The 20,328-nt window shown below is 41.2% G+C and overlaps 1 protein-coding gene across 1 annotated transcript in view; it reads left to right on the top strand.

The window, feature by feature from the left end:
* The first annotated feature begins 4,101 nt into the window (after positions 1 to 4,101).
* Positions 4,102 to 20,328, top strand: part of ankrd50 (ankyrin repeat domain 50) — a 40,757-nt gene continuing 24,530 nt past the window's right edge. The window contains exons 1-2 of the mRNA XM_061686086.1: positions 4,102 to 4,428; positions 7,486 to 8,458. Coding sequence (XP_061542070.1) covers positions 7,908 to 8,458 — 551 coding nt within the window. The 5' untranslated portion in view covers positions 4,102 to 4,428; positions 7,486 to 7,907. The remainder of the gene's footprint in view (positions 4,429 to 7,485; positions 8,459 to 20,328) is intronic.

Here is a 20,328-nt window from a genome sequence, read left to right on the forward strand (position 1 = left end):
TAATTGACAGTAAAAATACATTTGTAATTTTTTACTCTGTTACATTTCTGAGTATATACCTTTTTATGAAGGGGTTGATTCACTGCTTCTACAAGAGTAGTTTTTAGACTATTAGCTTTACTCCTACTTAAGTACAGTGTGATCATTTTGTCACCTCCGCACACACAAACACACACACATAAAACACGTATACACACAAAAACACGTCCTCATGGGACATAAATATTTCAGCGTTGTTGTTAGTTCCAGTCTGCTGGCTTTCGACAAGCCTGCAGCTGAGCAACAAACAACATTTCCTGACTACATTGTCACAAGTTCACAACTTGTTAAGGCTCAGTACTTGAAACCGATCTGCCTTCTGTGTTAAATCTGCAGATACATGTTTGCATGCTAACCTTGTCGTTCATCCTCCAAAAGTATCAGTGTGATATTCCCTGGAGCAGTATGAACTGGAAGTGCACACCTACACCAGTATTTATCTTCCCAACCTGAGACCCCCCCCCCCCCAAAATAAAAAATAAAAATGAAAATAAAAACTACATCCATAGTCGACATGAAAACACATTCACAGGTTGTATGTTGTTTTAACCAATCAAAAGCATGAAGAAAGTCACATAGGGAAAAGGCATGACAACAACAATGGAAAATCGTGTAAAATATTAATGATATATTTGAACCGTTTTGACCATAAAATGTGATGATACGGTACGTTAGAGTTGTATAGAATATTAACAGTATATATATATATATATATATATATATATACAGTAAACATGTTACATTATTTATATAGAATATTTAGTGTAAAGTAAATAGGGCGCATTACAGTTTTACTGAAATTAAATATATAAATATGGTGCATTAGAGTAATAAATATGGTGAAAATATTGCACATTAGATGTATCATGTTCTGTAAATAGGTATTATGTAATCGAGCCATAGTTGATGCTAAGAACATTAAATATGTCCATATGGTACTTTACAGGGATATATACAGACAAAGCCAATGTACATTTGGTACATGAGCAGTACACAGACCATTAATTATGATGTCATCATGGTACATTAGAGTTGTACAGAACATACGTGTGATGTATATGTAGTGCGTTATTGTTGTAATATTAAATGAGATGAAAATACGGTATACTGTAATAGAGTTATACAGAACATATGCTGTAGATATGGTGCCTTAGAATTATAAAGAACATTAAACGTGATGGAAAATATGGTACATTAGCGTTGTATTGAACCTAAAATTGGATGTCAAGTAAATATGGTATATTAGAGTCGCATAGAACATATGATGTAGATATGGTGCAATAGAGTTGTGTAGAAATGTAAATATGATTTAAATATGGTATATTAGAGTTATGTAGAACATATAAAGTAGATATGGTGCCTTGGAGTTGCACAGAACATTAAATGTGGCCTGAGTAGAAAAAAAGTTACACAACTGATGACAAACACTCAGGATGTGAACACCTTTGATTCGTGTTGTTGCATTCATCAATTAGGCACGTGAGAAAAATCTGTCAAGTAAACTGAGAGGGCGTATGAGTTTGACGAAAGGGAAGACGATCTCTGTGGCAGTGCCATTTGTCAAAGAGCCGTAAAAGTGTCCCGAACTTCATTGAAAGGATCTCATGTTTTTCTCTGGTGTCACGTTCCGCTTTCAAAATCGGCGAAGGTACACATTTTCATTTGAATTAGTAAAAGCTTCCCATTTGTCCGGAGGATACCGAGGAGCTTGTCAGATATGACACAAGGAACAAAACAGAAGAAATTTGCAGGGTTTTGTGCTTTCGGCAAGGCAGTTTGGTAAGCAAGCGAGGGAACCAAATAGCCTCAGCTCGTGTCACGACTCGTCGGTGACTTAAGAAGAAATACAGTAAATGTCCTAGAGCAGTCTTTCCCACACTTTTTAAGCCACGTGCGGCCTTCGTGGCTTGACAGAGATGGCGCATCTCTAACGTGCATTATCACGAAAAACTCGCAATTCGGGTCAGTCGTAAGTCGAGGTACTGCTGTAACTTTATAAAAAGAAAAATCACAATGTCAAATATGTCTTTATATGTCAAATGTGTAAATGTGTTGTTATATACTGTACGTCAGATCCTGGGGTGTCAATTACTAGCAGATTTTCACTACATAGGGCAGTGTTCAGTTCTTGTCGTTATACATCCCATCATAAGGGCCGCCATAACTAAAGTTTCATCGGAAAGTGTAGACCTCAGTCGTGAAGCTTATCGGGCACTGTAGCTGCCAGATTTCCAAGCAGCTTAGCGCCACTCAAAAAGATTGTTTTGTTTTTTTTTTTGGGCGAAAAAGTTGACACACTCACAGATTCTTGAGGCGCAACCAGCGTCATCTCATGATTACGACAAAACGAGCGCCTGCGGTGGAGTTCAGTGATTACCAGTTACCCTCAGCCTCCATTGGTGTGCGGCAGCACGCTTTATAAGCCGGTGTCCTTATTGTTTATTATTACTCCATTATCATTGTGGCTGGTGGAATTTTCTAAATATAGTAGTCTTTCTACTATGGGACGCTTTGATTCCTTTGGTACGCACCCCTCCTAGTTCATCATGCGCTATGTTTGCACACACACCTTTCTCACCAGAATAGTCAATCATATAGTGGGTTTATCAATAGAAACATGATCTGAAGCCTTGTGAACAACTACAATACTGTATATTCAGGATATACATTTGCATTAAATTACAATAAATAGGGGATAAGGGAGGATTCCTGCCGCAAATAGTGAAGCCTTGTGATTAATGACGCCCACCCGAAAATTGTTTAGAATTAATTGTTTCAATTGTAAATATATACTCCTAAAACACAAAAAAAATACTTTCACGAAAGATTTGAATGAATGTGCTTTGTTCACAGAAGGTGCTCAATGCACTTTAGTGCCTACTATATTTTTGTGCTGGACCAAGTACTGCAGCCACCATGACAAAGACAAATTCGCTGTGATTATGTGAATCGTCCAGATTGTATACACATACGGCGCACAGTGTGAAAAGTCAGAATAATCAGCAATATGCGTCTCTGTGGTGTTCCCACGAGAAGGAATGAGCTCGTAATTCGGCTCGTGCTGACAGACGAGCGGCGGGGCAGCTCGCAGAAAAGCCGCGATTTGCTGAGCGCGCTACAAATTGGCGAGAAAGCGCGCGTTAAAATGCAACCCCCGACTGCTGGAGGATGGGGGAATGTATTTATATGAGCACCACAGGAGAGCACAATTGATTGAAAAAAATAATAACACGTATTTTCAACGCTTCCCTGCCTCTCTGCTGTCCTTGCTCCATGCAGCATGAGTAGTTGTTTAAAAAGATATTTTATTTATTCAGACTCATTTATTAACTGTTTGTTAAGCGATAGGCTTATGTTCGGGTTTTTGTCCATCTTTATTGAACTTCCTTCGTGCACTGCTTCACAGATGTGTTGGAACAGGAAGAGGCAATCCCCAAACGGTGACTTTCCAAAATCTCTTGGTATGCTGAAGCATTCAGAGCTTTGTCGGTTGAATTATTTCCCATTCTTGTTTGATGTAAAACTTTAGTTGCTCAACAGTCTGGGGTCTCTGTTGTTGTATTTTGCGCTTTGTAATGGACCACGCGTTTTCAATGGGAGACAGGGCTGGACTGTTCAGCGGTACAGAAAATGGATGGATGGATGGATGGAAAGTTCATATCATGTAGCCATGACCACCCCCCCCCCCCCTGTAACTTTTACATTTATGTCTGCCATTTTGAAGTACATTTTATTGCTACCTGCCTAGCTAGCAGTTTTGCTAATTTAGCAATCTTAGCTAGCTTGAAAACGACTAAAGTCATCCAAAACTACATTTGGGAGTATATTTGACAATATCTGTGAATGGTTGACTCTTTCACTTTCACCTAATATAAAAAAAATACGTTTGAGACAACTAATTTTATGCAGTAAAAACAACGCTATGACAGACTCAGCACGAGCCAGGCTGAGAAGCCTACAACTCCCAGTATGCCCTGCGGCCGGCGTGTGTTTTGCATGCGGCGGAACCGTACAAGAGTGTTTGGGAGGCGGAGAGTCACAGTCGGCTCGCCGGGGGAGCTGTTTCTGTGTGTCTGCGTGTGCGCGTGTGCGCGTGTGTGCGTGTGTGTGCGTTGGCCGGGCAGCAGGAGGAGCCCGCACCGACCGGAAAGAGAGAGCGAGACGAAGACGACGAGAAGAAAAGAGAGGCAGAGCTGCTAAAAAAAAAAAAAAAAAAAAAAAAAAGAGAGAAAAGCGACCCAATTGAAAGGAAGACTTGAACGCTGCGCGGATGAAGAAATCGGAGCGGCGACGGTCGAATGGCTCCGCGTGAAGTTTGCCTCTTGAAACATGGACAGACGGGGTGTCGACTAGGGACAAAAACACGGCAGAGAGAGACGTCGGCGGGAGGTGAGCAACCGTTTCTGGGTTAAAACAGCAGGGAGGGAAAAGAGGGACGTTGTTGGAAGCCTCACATCTGGCTTTGTTGAAGTTCGCACGACGGGTTTCGAACATCTGCACCCGCTATATATATATATATATATATATATATATATTTGCCCCCCCCCCCAGAAAAAACGGGGAAAAAAACATGAATAAATAATGAATAAAAATAACGAGGTGACGTTTGTATTGGTGGCCATAGAAAAGACTTTAGCCTTCTTTATTCTTCCGCCCACTAAACATTTGTGACCATTGACTCTACAGTGTAGTTATCATTTAAAAGGGGTGAGCAACCTCAGGTCCGTGGCCGTTTTGATCCACACCGCAATTGTAGACCAAAATATGTTCACAAATGCTTATTAAGTTTACTCTGATGCGTTATATTTATCCTATAAATTTAGCGCGATCCTTAACGTTGGAATTTTTAGAGTTTCCATGAAATGTAAGGCAAATGTCAGGTGTCTAGTGATCCTTAAACATCTTAAATTAGATTCGGACTCAAACGAAAGTGTCGATTGTCGTTAAAAGTGGTGTTCATATTCTGAAAAATTGGACACATTTTTCATTAGCATTTAGCATGGTAGCGAGTTGTTTCAAGGGATCACGTTTGCAGTTTGTTGCTTGTAAATACATGTAAGATTACAAAATTGCTGTCATTTTCCAGATAAATTTCCAGGTACTCATAGTGTCCATGGGTCCATAAAAGGTCTTAAATTGTTCTCAGCGCATTGAATCGCTCGCAACGGGACAGTTCTGTTTGTCTTGGAAGACTCAATTGTCCTTGAAAGTGACAATTGAGCCTTACATCCATCGTTTAAAGTCACTAAAATGCACACCAAAAAATATATATTTTCGGTGAAAATTTGATGAATTTGTAATTACAATTTATTGTGTTAGCATAGCCGAATGAGCAGACCCACATTTGACTGTGCCAAGTTGAGGTAGTTTGCTACCAGTAAGTATATCTAAAATATTGCAAAATGTGTGTAATTTTTTTAAAACCTTTTCAGACATGCAGGGTGTCCACAATTCCTTTAATGCCTTAAATTTTATTATTCCCCAAATAGAAGCCTCGATAATCCTTAAAAGTGACACTTGATTCTTACATCTACTATTCAAAAGTGTTGGAATTCACACACACACAAAAAGTTTTCCATTAAATTTAACAAATGTGTTACTAGCATTTAGCATGTTAGCATAACAGAGATCAGAATGATCGAAACCACATTTCGTTGTCTCAAGGCAGAATTGTTTTATTTTTTTTAAGTAGTATGGCCAAAATATTGTACATTTTTTCATAAATAATGTGACATAATGAGTCTAAAATGGACTTCCTTGAAGCTGTAGCTCTCTGGAATTCAAACTTGTATTGTTATTTGGCAGAGTAACCATGAATTTGAAAGATATTTTCATTCCTTAACGTATACATGTGTGCTGGTTAATTATACAAACAGGTTTCCCCCATTTTGGACTTAGCAGCTGAGTGCGGATGTGAGCTGTTTGGGATTTAAAGGCGCATAGGAAGGAAGGAAGAAGGGGGATCACAGTGGACGTGGACAAGAGAGGGGTGCTTGCCAAGAATTCAGCGAGTTGCAAGCCAGGCATGGATGTTTGCAGTGGAACAGGAGGGTGGGTGGGGGTATTGTGGGTTAGGGGGTGGGGGGGTGGGGACAGAGACACTAACACCAAGTATTGCACTTAGTCATGTTTAAACTGGTTTGTCGTCTTGTGGTCGTACAACATGGTGGGATCAATGCATTGAACATACAGGTCTCTTGAGTCCAATTCATCTCTCTTAGTGTGGACTGCTACGTACAGTATGTTAGCTTCTCGTGCAACCGTTCGCTAGCTAGCCAGCTCGATAGGACACTCAGCTGAACCTGGTGTCGACCGGGTTTTTGCGAACATCAGACTTTGGCTCTTCTGTGACAGGCGTTGTGTATTTTAGTCTGTCTGTTTGAGCTGTTTGACAAGGAGCACAGTCGTGAGGATGATTGAGCATAGGTTCTGTTAGGTCGAATTTAGCGCTTTTACTTATGTTGGCTTGATAAGATTCTCAGCCAGAACTGGTATTGACCATCTTTTTGGGACTGATTCGAATCTTCCATGACAGGTGTTGCACATTTGAATCTGTTTGCACCGTTTTACAAGAGGAAGTGCTGAGTATTGGCGTTAGACTTCTGTATGAGTTTGCCGCGCTATCCACTAACAAGACAGCTTGATATGACTCTCCGCTGAAGCTGGTAAAACCCAGCTTTTGGGAACAAGCTAAGTGGTTAGCCACCAGTCCCAGTCGTCGGACGGGCGACTGAGCAGAAGTGTTGGTTTGATTGAATAGGATTTTGTGGTGTTATGGATTATATTTTGGTAGATTTCTATTTCCCATTCCTGTTGGCTTAACAGGGCTCTCAGGTTATACCGATTTTTTTTGGCGAACAAAATATTTTATTTGGATCTTTTGTGACAGGTGTTATGCATTTGAATTTGTCTGGTAGCTTCTCATGTTAGCCACTAGACTAACTAGCCAGCTCAATAGAACTTTCCGCTGGAGCTTGTATTGACGAACGTTTTGCGTATTAAGGACTTTTATTTGGATCTTTTGTGAGTGGTGATGTGCGTTTGAATCAGCCTGTTTTTGCTGTTTGACGAAAAGGAGTACTGTGTAAATGTACACCTGTGTATGTTAGCTTCTTGTGTCAGCCATTGGCATAGACAAGCTTTTTGTGAACAAACAGCAGCAACTTCAATCTTCTGTGACCGCTGCTGTTTGACAGGGAGGAGTACTGGGTAGACTGCTACAGTATGTTAGCTTCCCATGCTAGCCGCTTACTCTTCAGATTTGGATGTTCAGTGACAAAAGAATGATGATGTAGACTGCTATGTTTGCTTCTCGTGTTAACCCGTCACCGTCAGTTTCGTCACTTGTGATCAAAAGTCCGTATATCATGTTTAAACACAACGGGAATCAATAAAGTAATGACACTTTTCTGTATTAACGAAACGTGTTTCTGTTTTTTTTCCCAGACACATTGGATAAAATGACTGTACGCTGGCTGCTCAGTCAATGTTAAAGTAATGGAAACACTACGTTTGATGACCACTCCCATGCAAATGTGGAAATACACAAGCGGCTCTGATGGCTAATCGTGTCGAGCCTGTCAGCCGATACGGTCAAGAGCGCCATGCTAAAGCGGCGTAAAAATAACAACCAGGAGCGCTCGGTTCACGCAGAGGGAAAACGCTGGAAAAAGTTGGTGGAAAATCTCGGTTTTTCACCTTGCTTTTTGATCCCCCACTTTTTTATTATTTTGACCTAGATACTTTGGTGAAGCACTTACATTTTGGCCAGTCACATCTAAATGCAACCTACTTTTCTGTGAATAATAATGGATGGAATTCACAGCCTGACATAGTGAGGATGTGAACGGCAGAAGGATGGGAGCCATATGAATAGAAAGAGGACTAGCTGGAACCAGCAAATCACAATGGCCCACACCAGTTTGCTGCAGGGGAAGCGCTTTTACTGCCGGGAATGGGTCTTCCACAAGATCCAGCATTGCCTCCAGGAGAAAAGCAGCAACCTGAGCAGGGTGACCGGCACACCCAGTAAGCAGCCTCCTCTGGGGCCCGGCGGTGGCGGCGGCGTAGCCAACCCATGCAGCCTGACTTCAGGTTCGGTGAAAAGCGGGAACTCCTGGGGGTTGTTGCTGGTTGGCGGTCCCGGCAGTGGGAAAACGGCACTGTGCACGGAGCTGCTGTGGCCCACATCCACGCAGGGAGTCCAGCGAAGCCTACACCAGCAGGGCCTTGCCTTCCACTTCTGCCGGGCTGACGACTCGGACACGCTGTGCGTCGCCGGTTTCATCCGCGGACTGGTGGCGCAGATTTGCCGCAGTGGGCTGGTGACGGGATACGAGGAGAAGGTGCGCGAGCCGGCTGTGCAGGGCGCACTGCTGCCCGGCGAGTGCGAGAGGAATCCCACCGAGGCGTTCAAAAGGTAACAACGGACATAATATAGGGCGTCCTTGGTTTACGACTGAGTTCCATTCCTTTTACGGTGATGTAATCAAATTTGTGCGTAAGATGGAAGGCAATGTACAGTCAACCCCTTATTTATTGCAGCGGAAAGGATAGGTGGAAATCCTTGATATAGAGGGAGAATACAGTGGTGCCTTGAAATAAATGTTTAATTTGTTCTGTGACCAACCACTCATAACTCAACGCATCTTTCCCCATTGAAATGAATGGAAATCCACCCATTCCCCCCCATCCCCCCAAAAATGCACAACGGTACAACATGGTAATACACTGAAGGCGTACAATTAGTTGGTTAAATTGTTGTAGAAAAGGGGGCAAAAACATTGCTTTGACCTCTGTAAAGCCCTTCTCTGGTGCTTCCAGGTGACGTTGGAAATTAGATTTTCCCTTCCCCCTGCCACCTCCACTCCACCTCCTGACCCCGATGCACCCCTCCCCCATTTTTTTTCTTTTTACTGCCACTCACACTCTTTGCACAGCTCATCTCAGCAGCCTCACTGCATGTCATGCCTGCATGGGTTCTCCCCCCCTCCCGGTTTGGCATCCCGGTTGGGACTCACCTATTTCTGAGTCATTTGGGAGGGCCTCTCCTAACACCGGCTGACAACTTGATCACAGTGATTGCAGTGGATCTAGCAATGGATCAGTGCATGAGTTTGCGTACAGCTTGTTGTACTGTCGGTCAGGTGGTGTGCTTGTACGCGTGCTGAACACTCGCATTTCTTGTCTGGCCATCTGCTGACGCTTGTTGCAACATCAGAAAATCACACGCACACGCATACACACACATGCAAAGTAGGTCACGGCAAGGTAAACCATTTTTTAAACGCTCACCAGAGTCAACACACCTTTTTTTTCCCGCCCCCACCTGACACCCTCATTCCCAGGGAAGCACTTGTCATCTGGTCATAATCACGAGGACTCAGTTTACCCACGACTCTGACTTCAGTTTGACCCCCCCAAAAGACAAAAAACAGATTACTGAAGGATCTAAAATAGTCTGAACCCAAGCAGGATGCAATACTTGATGCATGTCGACTGCCTTGGTGCAGGCAGCCTGTTGCCTTTATGGAGCCTGTTTTCTTTCACACTTTAACTAAGGACTAAAGGGTACGTTTACACTAAAACAACCGTTTCAAATAGTTTCATGGCAGACCTGCAATACATGACTGAAAATGCTATAATACGCATGCTAGGCCAGTAGTAGGTGATGTCCTTTTGTTAAAAAATATAAAAGAAAAACGTTTTTGAATAGTGCCATGCAGTATATGTGGGTTACAATTTCATGTGTAAGTAATGTAACCTCCAATGGGAAAGTGGTGTGGAAAGTGTACACTTTGCTGAAGTAGCAACATTGTTTTGGTTGTACACATTGTTTTCTTTCAACAGTCTACCATTTTCAGCATTGACCCGGAATAAAATGTTCACACTTAGAACCGTTTTAATGTTTGCGTTTTAAGGCCCTGAAATGTACACAAATAGCCAAAACAACACTGTTTGTTTTGCTTTTAGTTAGAATTGTGTTGTGTAAATAGCCCCAGCCAAAAATGCACCTAAACATTTGGGCTCTTCATATGTAATTCATCTATCTAATCAGTGTCACAGTAGATGTTAGGGTACCGGGACTGTGTATGACGAAAAATATTATACCAATTAGAAGGATAAACAACAGTGCTTTCAGGTCCATTGTGTTGTTGTTCTGCTATGATATACAGAAGCTGTGCAGGTTCACATTGAACACGCATTTTCATTCACAGTAGTGTACTCATAAATAACGCGTACGGAAAATGGATGGATGATGAATAATTTTTTTCTGGCTCTCAAACGCCATTTTCATAAAAGCAAACGACTGAATCATCACTTTTTTTTCAGTTACAAAGAAGCCAAGAGTAAGTTTTTTTTTTTTTTTTTTTAGCCTAATAGGCACTTTATTGTATAATATTATATTATTATATTGTTATTATATAATAATAACAATAAAATTGTTGTACGGATGTGACTCAGTTGGTCGAGTGGGTCGTCCAGTGACTGAAGGGTCGACGGTTTGAATCCCGACTCCGACTGGCCGCTGTCTAAGTGTCCTTGGGCAAGACACTGAACCCGAAATTGCTCCCATTGGGCCTGGCAGCGCCATGCATGGCAGCAGCCGCCCATTGTGTGTGTGGGCGTCTGTAAAGCGCTTTAGGCACGGTGATGGTGTAGATAAAGCGCTATATATGTGCACTCCCTTTACCATTTATGCAAATAATATGATCAGTCTCCCTGGTGTCATAGTAGCTAACTGTTTTAAGAAAATAAAAAATGACCCCCTGTAACATAACACCCGTAACATGACCATTTTGAGCGTTTAATTAGTGTAATTTTCAAAAACATGAAAGACGGTCCCGACAAATGCCGATTCAAGGTTACATACTGCATGCAATAAAACAGCTTACGTAGCAGCGTAAGAAAACGTTTGTCACATGGCACAGGAAGGCACACAGTTACTGCCGTACTTACTGTTCCATTTGATTGTCATATATTTATGGTCTCGAAGTGTTTTTCATGCAAATATTTTTTCTAATTCTGACTTTACTACTGTGTCACAATAGGCTAGGGACAGACTAAAACGCATTCTGTTGTACAAATTCCGTTACATCTCCACAGTAGGAACGGGACTCCGGCGTGAATCAAGGAGTCCCTATAAACACTTTACTGAATAATATCGGATAGAGCTGTGCCATATAACGAGACACTGGAAACAAAGCATCAGCTTCCACATTTACGCAGATGACACACAGCTGTACATTGCCGTGGGACACATAGACAACTGATACCTTTTTAACTATATTTTAGATATTAAGTTATGGTTGGCATTGAATTTCCTACAGCTCAACAAGGACAAAACTTGAGATTTTAGTTATCGATCCTGAAGGAAAGCGATAGAAACCTTTACCAACACTACAGGATTTTAAACCCTCACAATGTGTTAAGAACCTGGGTGTCATGTTTTACACCAAGCTTAATTTTATTCTGCACATCAAGAATGTAATCAAAATAGGTTTAGACCATCTTCAAAATATATCCAGAGTCCGCGCGTTTATCCCTCAAGCTAACACGAACGGATGTGCTGACGCATGCTTTTATCTCCCGTCGTTGAGACTATTGCAATGCTCTGCTTTCTGGTCTTCCCATAAAGAACATGTCCACTGTACAACTACTTCAGCTGCTAACTCAGCTGCTCGTGCGCTGACGACGACGAGAGAGCGGGAGCGTATTACGACGGTTTTAAGATCACTGCATTGGCTCCCCGTATGTTTCAGCATCGATTTTTAAGGTTATTTTACTAGGTTTAACGGTCTTGGACTATCATATCTCTCGGATATGCTCTCATCATATCAACTCTTGCGGGTCCTGAGGTCCTCTGCCACAGGCCTTTTAATTGTTCTGAGATCTGGAACAAAAACCCACAGAGATCCTGCATTCAACCATTATGGCCCGCGCCTCTGGGACAACCTGCCAGAGGGCATCAGGAACGCAGAGACTATTGATGCTTTTAGAAGGAGGCTCAAGACTCACCTATTTGGTTTAATTTTTAACCAGTTTCTTTCTTTATTTTGCTTTTAACTGATTTCTTTATTATTCATTTAGACAATTATTTATCTAATCATTTGCTTATTCATAGATCTAATTATTTTTATTTACCTATTTATTTTTGTACCCTATTTTATTACATCTCTTATAGTCCTTCAGTTTTTATCCTGTCATTTTGTCTTTTTAGTCTAAGTTTTACTCCAGTGTCTCCTCCTGGGAGCCTCGACACTGGGAGGTGTGTCCGGTCTGCCCGAGGGGATCTGATCCTGCAGTTTCCCCAGACTGGGGCGGCTGGGGGTCTCTGTACAATGTGAAGAGTCCCCAAGGTCTACTCCGGTCGCGGTGGTCCCTGTGTTAGCATCCTCTGTGGCTGTGGACTATGGTACCTCTAGTATCCACCCCAGTATCCTCAGTGCCTTCCCATGTCTCTATACTAATTGTCAATAGGTGCTGTGTTTTTGTCTGTGCGTGCGGGTATATGTGTTCGCATGGGTTGTGTGTGCATTTATACTGTATGTGGGAATGTGAGGGGTGTTTATAAAAAAATAAAAAAAATATTTTAATGGCTTGTTTTTATCTCTGTGAAGCACTTTTGGTTGTAATTTTTATGTATGAAAAGTGCTATATAAATAACATTTTATTGATTAATTGAATAATATATGTATATCACAGTGTGATATAACATCTATCATACAATATAACCTGCTGTCACGTATATCGTTTTTTTATTTTATTTTTTTATTTTTTAATCTTTTCAATTTCCTTTGCTACTAGTGAGGTAATCCTGTAGTTCCTTTTCCTCCACTTAATAATACTGTGGCGCTGATAAGGCGCACAAGGAAAACAGAGACTTATGGTTTACAGAAGAAGGAAACTTTATTGAGCAATTACCAAGAAGGACACGTGAGCGGACAACGGGACTGACTGGGGGTGGTGTCACTGTATTGTACACAACCCACAGCCAGCGTTTCATGAAAACTGACAGTTAAACACAGATTCAATAAACTACTACAGCAGTACAGACAATGGATGGATGGATGGACTATTCCATCCATCCATCCATTGTCTGTACCGCTTATCCTCACGTGCTACAGCCGACTTTTCTTAATTTTTTTCTGACTACTTACTTTTTTACTAGGCTTTCTGTGAGGCTATGTATACAACCCCAATTCCAATGAAGTTGGGACATTGTGTTAAACAAATAAAAACAGAATGCAATGATTTGCAAATCATGTTCAACCTATATTTAATTGAATACATTACAAAGACAAAATATTTAATGTTCAAATTGATAAACTTTATTGTTTTTAGCAAATAATCATTAACTTGGAATTTTATGGCTGCAACACGTTCCAAAAAAGCTGCGACAGGACACTAATTGTTGAAGCTTTGTCGGTGGAATTCTTTCCCATTCTTGCTTGATGTACAGTTTCAGCTGTTCAACAGTCCGGGGTCTCCGTTGTCATTTTTTACGCTTCATAATGCGCCACACATTTTTAATGGGAGACAGGTCTGGACTGCAGGCAGGCCAGTCTAGTAGCCACACTCTTTTACTACGAAGCCACGCTGTTGTAACACGTGCAGAATGTTATTTGGCATTGTCTTGCTGAAATAAGCACGGGCGTCCATGAAAAAGACGTTGCTTGGATGGCAGCATATGTTTCTCCGAAACCTGTATGTACCTTTCAGCATTAATGGTGCCTTCACAGATGTGTAACTTACCCATGCCATTGGCACTGTTCCCAATTAGCCTGGTCACCTGTGGATGTTCCAAACAGGTGTTTGATGAGCATTCCTCAACTTTCTGAGTCTTTTTTGCCACCTGTCCAAACTTTTTTGGAACATGTTGCAGCCACAAACTTCAAAGTAAATGATTATTTGCTCAAAACAAAAAAGTTTATCAATTTGAAAATTAAATATCTTGTCTTTGTAGTGTATTCAATTAAATATAGGTTGAACATGATTTGCAAATCATTGTATTCTGTTTTTATTTATGTTTAACACAACGCCCCAACTTTATTGGACTTGGGGTTGTACACGACTTATATTAATCAGGACCTCACAGTGTTACGTGAAAAGAGTTGCTTTCGCAGTTATGGCACAGCGTTGCTCATTTGAGCCCCCCACCGTTTTCTGGCACCTACAAGCATTCCTTACAATATTATGCTATTTTCTGGGCGCTTGAAGCACTTGTGTCTTCGTTAAGCTATTCTCCCGGTCCATATAACCGGATACTACTTTGACAATCACTGGCGAGATCTGAAGTGTTTCATGGGGTTTGTGCACGTAGTATATTCACATAAGCTCGAGTCACATTAGCTTTCACGACATTAGCATCGTTCTTAATCAACGTGCTAGCTGATTGATCTACTGCTAAGAGTTGTCACAATTTGTTTAGGCCACCTGTTCCTGACGGTTGGGTTTTTTCTGAGTCTGTAACGCCAGAAAACGAAAGCAATTGTGTATTTCATGTTTTTATTCATAGCTCAACACAGAGATACTGTAACATAGCATTCCTCTATTTACTTGTAAAGAGTATCCAATCCATCCATATACGGTAACGCTACACTCTTCTTCGTCTGTTATTTCTACCTCGTCTATCTACATCCTCCTTTTAAGTAGTGCCCCCTAGTGTACAGACCGAGACACCACAGTCGGTTAACCCAGGGCCTTGACAAACGATGACAAACTTGTGTTCCTAAAACTCTGGTTAAACATACTGGAACATTGCCAGTTATTTCATGTGATTTTCAGGAAAAATACTCTATTTGGATATTTATTATTATCAGGGTATAAAATTACCTGGATAGCGATATAAAATTTTGTCCATATCTTCCATATTAGCTCTATTATCCGATGTGAACACAAATTGGGGATCATCATACACTATCTGACAAGTTTCCCTGGTGTTTCCCTGGTGTCATAGTGGTTTCTGGTTTCAGGGTGCCAGGATTGTTGGTTCTATTTGACGAAAGAATAAAAAATAAATGGATGGGAGTAAAACTTTGCCATTCCAGTGTGACAGGCCTTGGGATAAAAGTTTACAACGAGGTGTGTTTGTTTTGACTCCGCACTTCCTAGACTACTCAGTAAAAACGTATACAGGTTACATCTAGTTAACTGTGTTGTTAAATGCAGATTTATTTTTATTTTATTTTTTTCCTTTTTAGGAGCTTTTAGCTTTCATCAACCCCTGTCCAGTTCAGATTTTCAGCCAGTGAGTGCATGCAAGAGGCCCCTGCCAAATTCTTTGGCCTAGTCAAAGGCAAACAAGTCTGTTTGTTGATAGTAATCGCCAGTCGTGTGTTAATGCAGCAAAACTGGTTTAGACATGGGTTGACGTCCGCGGCGTACAAGCCGATTGCTGCTTTTCTCTCTGTGTATGCCTGAGGGAAGACCAGACTTGAGGCATTTTGAGCGCAGATTTTAACAGTTTGTTTGTCCAGTCTGTAGACATCTGCAATGTACCTGCACATTTCTCTTGTAAATCTCGTATTGTAGCTATGTTTTCTTTTTTTATCTAGGCGGTCAGTTTGATGCTTTGCGTAGCAGGTTTGTGCAGTTGCAGGGGTTATTACTCACTGCTGACTCACAAGCCATGAATTACAGAAAGATAGATAAAAAAGGTGTCATAATCACATTATTTCAAAGGATAAAAACCAGATGAATGATGAGAATGGAGAAAATTTGGTCGCTGTGGCAGGATAATTGCGATTTGATGGTCTATTTACCCATCACTTTGTGTCCAAATGATCAGTTGGTACAAAAAAAAAAAGAAAAGAAAATCAAAGTCACATTGTATAAAAATGTTACGGTACAAAACTAAAATAAAATGAATCTCACATTGAGGTAAAAATACTGTTGTACAAGGATCCTCAAAAAGTCTTTAATTTTACTTTCTGAAAGGCCTTAATTATCCTTAAAAATTGCATATAATTCTAAATCTGCTGTTCGTCTTAAAAATGCCACAGACACATTTGGAAGTCTTTGTGAAGTTTTTGACAAATTTTAATATTTTGCACTTTTGTGGAATGAAGTCATAGCGAAAATTCTTAACAATTGAATATATAATATTGAGCCCATTTCAATCACTGCTAATGGTAATATTTAGTGAATGCGGTATTTGATCAAAATTTTAAAATGTCTTGAATGTGGCTTCTTTAAACCCGCAGACACCCCTCTTGTAGAGTATTTAAAAAAAACAACAACTCTCAAACAGGGTTTCACATTGTTGTGCAGACGTTTGTTCAGCTGTTGTAGCATTGCGTCGCCACAAGACCTTTCAGTTGACACTCTTCCTTTTGAAGTAGTGTACGGACTGATCACATGTAAGAGTGATGAGAGGTTTGTTAAGAAAGACAAAAACGGGCTTAAGCTAAAGTCCCCCCCCACAAAAAGAGATGAGATGGATTTTAACTGAAAAAAGTTGATAAGCAGCATTGTTTAGGTTATTGTTTGCACGACAACAGCGTTTCGGAGCCTGAAAATGACTGCTAAAAGTTTTAAGTGTGGGCTTTTTATGAGTGAGACACAACCATGATAGTAAACAACAAAGGCAGATCACAGCTACACAACGCTACTGTGACCCGAGGCGTTGTGCTGCGTCAACAAAGAGCACAATAAACCCATGCTATTTGTGGTAGACAGGAACTGAGCCTTACCATCTGATAAAATTCCACCCAAAAATAAATTGCTTACAGATGATTTTCATATCAAATAATGCACCAGAATTGTGTGCGTGTACTATACGTACAAATGTAACTCCGTAACATCCACTGACAACCCCGGCTCAACTTGGTTCGACATACAAAGATCTTAGTCTCCCAGTCGAGCTGTATAATTTCAACAATCCAGCCTTTGACATGAAATGCTACCTTCCCATTAGCTAGGGCTTTGGAACCATTTTGTGACATCTTAAGGCAGGCATGCCCAAAGTCCGGCCCGCGGGCCAAATCCGGCCCGTGTCCAAATTTCCTCCGGCCCGAAGCATCATGTCATAAAATCAATAATATGTGGCCCGCCAGCACAGTTTACCACAGTAAACAATACAGACATACAAAAAAAAAAAAAAGCCATTTTATATTTCACCAGAGGGTGGCAGTAGACCTGTGGCCGCACTCTCGTTGTGTGACCCCTTTGCGAACTTTTATCCCTGTGGTATGTTTTTAGCCCATTTCTAAAATGGCAACTGAAACTAAAAAGAGGAAAGTTGACAACGAGGGCCGCAGTGTCCAGGACAAGTGGATTTCTTCACTGACATGCAAAACAACTGTGTCTGCCTAATTTGCCAAGAGGCTGTGGCTGTTTTCAAAGAATTTAATATTAAGAGGCATTACCAGACGAAACATGTTAACTACGACAAGCTACCGGAGAACAAACGCGCTGAAAAACTGAAGCCACTGGAAGCTGTTTTGATAGCACAGCAGCGCTTTTTCACAGGAGCCCGTGATTCAAATGAAAATTCTACAAAGGCGAGCTACGAGTCTCAGTGAATTGATTTTTTGTGATGATCAATCCACAGTTTTGTCAAATTTCTGTCATCTGATTTGACGTCAAATCAGATGACTATATTATACATTATAATAATAGTATAATCACTATACTAGCTGCATAGTTACTATACTATTCTTTGTCAAAATGCACTGGGATGTGATTTGTTAAAACAAAATCAATAAATACATGTTTCTAAAAGAATTTCAGTCAACTTTTATAAAATAGTTAATTTGTATTTAATTTATTATTATTTTAACCCTTAACTATCCTGGTAATGCAATTGAAAACAGATTCTCATTTGCAATATCGATCTAGCGTCAGACAGCAAAGTGATATAGTTACATATCCATCCATCCATTTTCTGAGCCGCTTCTCCTCACTAGGGTCGCGGGCATGCTGGAGCCTATCCCAGCTGTCATCGGGCAGGAGGCGGGGTACACCCTGAACTGGTTGCCAGCCAATCGCAGGGCACATAGAAACAAACAACCATTCGCACTCACAGTCATGCCTACGGGCAATTTAGAGTCTCCAATTAATGCATGTTTTTGGGATGTGGGAGGAAACCGGAGTGCCCGGAGAAAACCCACGCAGGCACGGGGAGAACATGCAAACTCCACACAGTCGGGGCCGGGGATTGAACCCGGGTCCTCAGAACTGTGAGGCTGACGCTCTAACCAGTCCTCCACCGTGCCCCCATAGTTACATATTTACATGTTAATTTACAATGTTAATGGTTCGAGAAATGTCAGACCGAATGGTCGGCCCCCATACATTTTCATCTGACCAAATCTGGCCCTCTTTGCAAAAAGTTTGGACACCCCTGTCTTAAGGCATTACAGAAAGAGCACCCCCAATTGTCGGCGGTTCACTGTATTCTATAGACTACTGTATTTCTGACGAGTGACCTGGCATGCACATTACATCGTTTCCAGTCATTTTTGCAGGTCTATGTGACCTGGGATGGTCTTAACAAGACAATTATCACTTGTCATAAGATAAAGTGATTTCATTTTATGTTTAGATTGTGTGGCCTCCGAATGGCTGGCGACCAGTCAAGGGTGTATCCCGCATCTCGCGCAAAGTCAGCTGGGATAGGCTCCAGCTCACCTGCAACCCTAATGTTTGTGAGTAATTCAGCAAATTCGGTCATTACGAATCATATTTTTTTACCGGAATTTCCTACTGTGCTTGTTCCGTGAATGGCATCCACCTGAAAATCTGACAGATTTTTACACAGACTTCAAATGTGTATTTTGTATATTCGAAACTAACCAATTACAAATAAAGATCTGTTGGTTGCAATCATTACGATGATCGAGCTTGAAATTGAATCCAACTCTCAAACTAGTCGCTTCACTCATGTTTCTAACGTCCACTCAACCTACAGGCCTTTTCCTTCAGGACAAAAGAACCGGCTTCAAACGAGGGGTAGGGGAAATTTAACGCAGTCATGTGGGCCCAACGAATTCCAGCACTTTTGTTTTTTTGCTGATGCCACAAAATTGTTAAGCTTAGTAGGTGTGACTTTATCTGGCTCCGGGGTTTGGGACAGTTCAGCTCCTGCTGCAGTCGCCATGATGAATTGAACCTATTATAACTTTTACTGTGCATGAAATAAATGCAGCAGTTAGGATTATATACTTCAAGAAAATTTATTTATAAATGTATAGATTTATTTTGTATTTCTGGCAACTACATCAAACACTAACAGGCATCCTTGTTCCAAATGAGCTGTTGATACTGTGTCAATTGACACTTGCTCAGTCGTCTCCAGTAAATAAGATTGAACAGAACAGGGAAGTTTTCAGATCTTGGGTTTGAGACTCTTGAGTGGCAAAAAGCCAGAAATGAGGGGAAAAAACGTTAAACATGTTTCCTCTAGGGCAATTTTGAGGAAATTGGCCATGTCACGTTTTATTGCAGATTATAAACAGAATTCAAAGCTGAGCACGTTTCGTTTTCAGCTGAACCAAACCAGGGCAGCTTTTAATGGCCAGGCGTGGGCGCTTTGTGCATTTCTTTTCCATTTGTGTCATGTGTTTACTCCTTGATTGGGCGGCACTACTTGTTGAGGTTTAAGAGATACTCAAATAAAAGCTGCCCACGCCTTTCATGTGGTGCACGGCAGCGGAAGATTTCCTGAAAATTAGGGCCACATTTTTGCAAGCTACAAAAAAAGGGTCCCACTTCCATCCACCCCCCTCACTTGTGACGCATCAACTCCAATGGAGCAGAAGAGGAGAAACGGCGGCAGCAACGGTGCAATGATGACTCAGCACTCTGTGGTGAGCCTCTGTCTCAACATTACTGGCATATATTGTGTGAGTGTATAAAAAAAAAAAAATGCTCATATATGTAGTGTGAAGCTGAATTCAGTTAGCTCAAATATTGTTTCATGTATGCAAACTAAGACTTATAACAATTCCCTCTGATTACTTTGGTCCTCATAAAGTAGTTGACCTGGACTAAAGCTTGAAGGATAATCCTTACTTGGCAGGAAACCTTACCGGCCATTCCAAAGAGTGTTTTGGGTGTGTGGAGATTCCCGCGCGCCACAGTGTCGACAGAGAAACGGGTGGAGGTAGGGGGTGTTCAGATTTCAGATTCCATTGGCGGCGTTGGATATCTCATCAGGAATGTGCACATAGCTTGGACTGGGAAGAGCTTGAATTATTTGCAGTAGTTATCTGAGGCGTGAGTGCTTGCTAAAGAAGTAGCATCTGTACACGGTTGGAAATCATTAATACATACTGTCATATGTCA

This window comes from Phycodurus eques, chromosome 9, assembly GCF_024500275.1.
Source record: "Phycodurus eques isolate BA_2022a chromosome 9, UOR_Pequ_1.1, whole genome shotgun sequence".
Taxonomy (NCBI): Eukaryota; Metazoa; Chordata; class Actinopteri; order Syngnathiformes; family Syngnathidae; genus Phycodurus; species Phycodurus eques.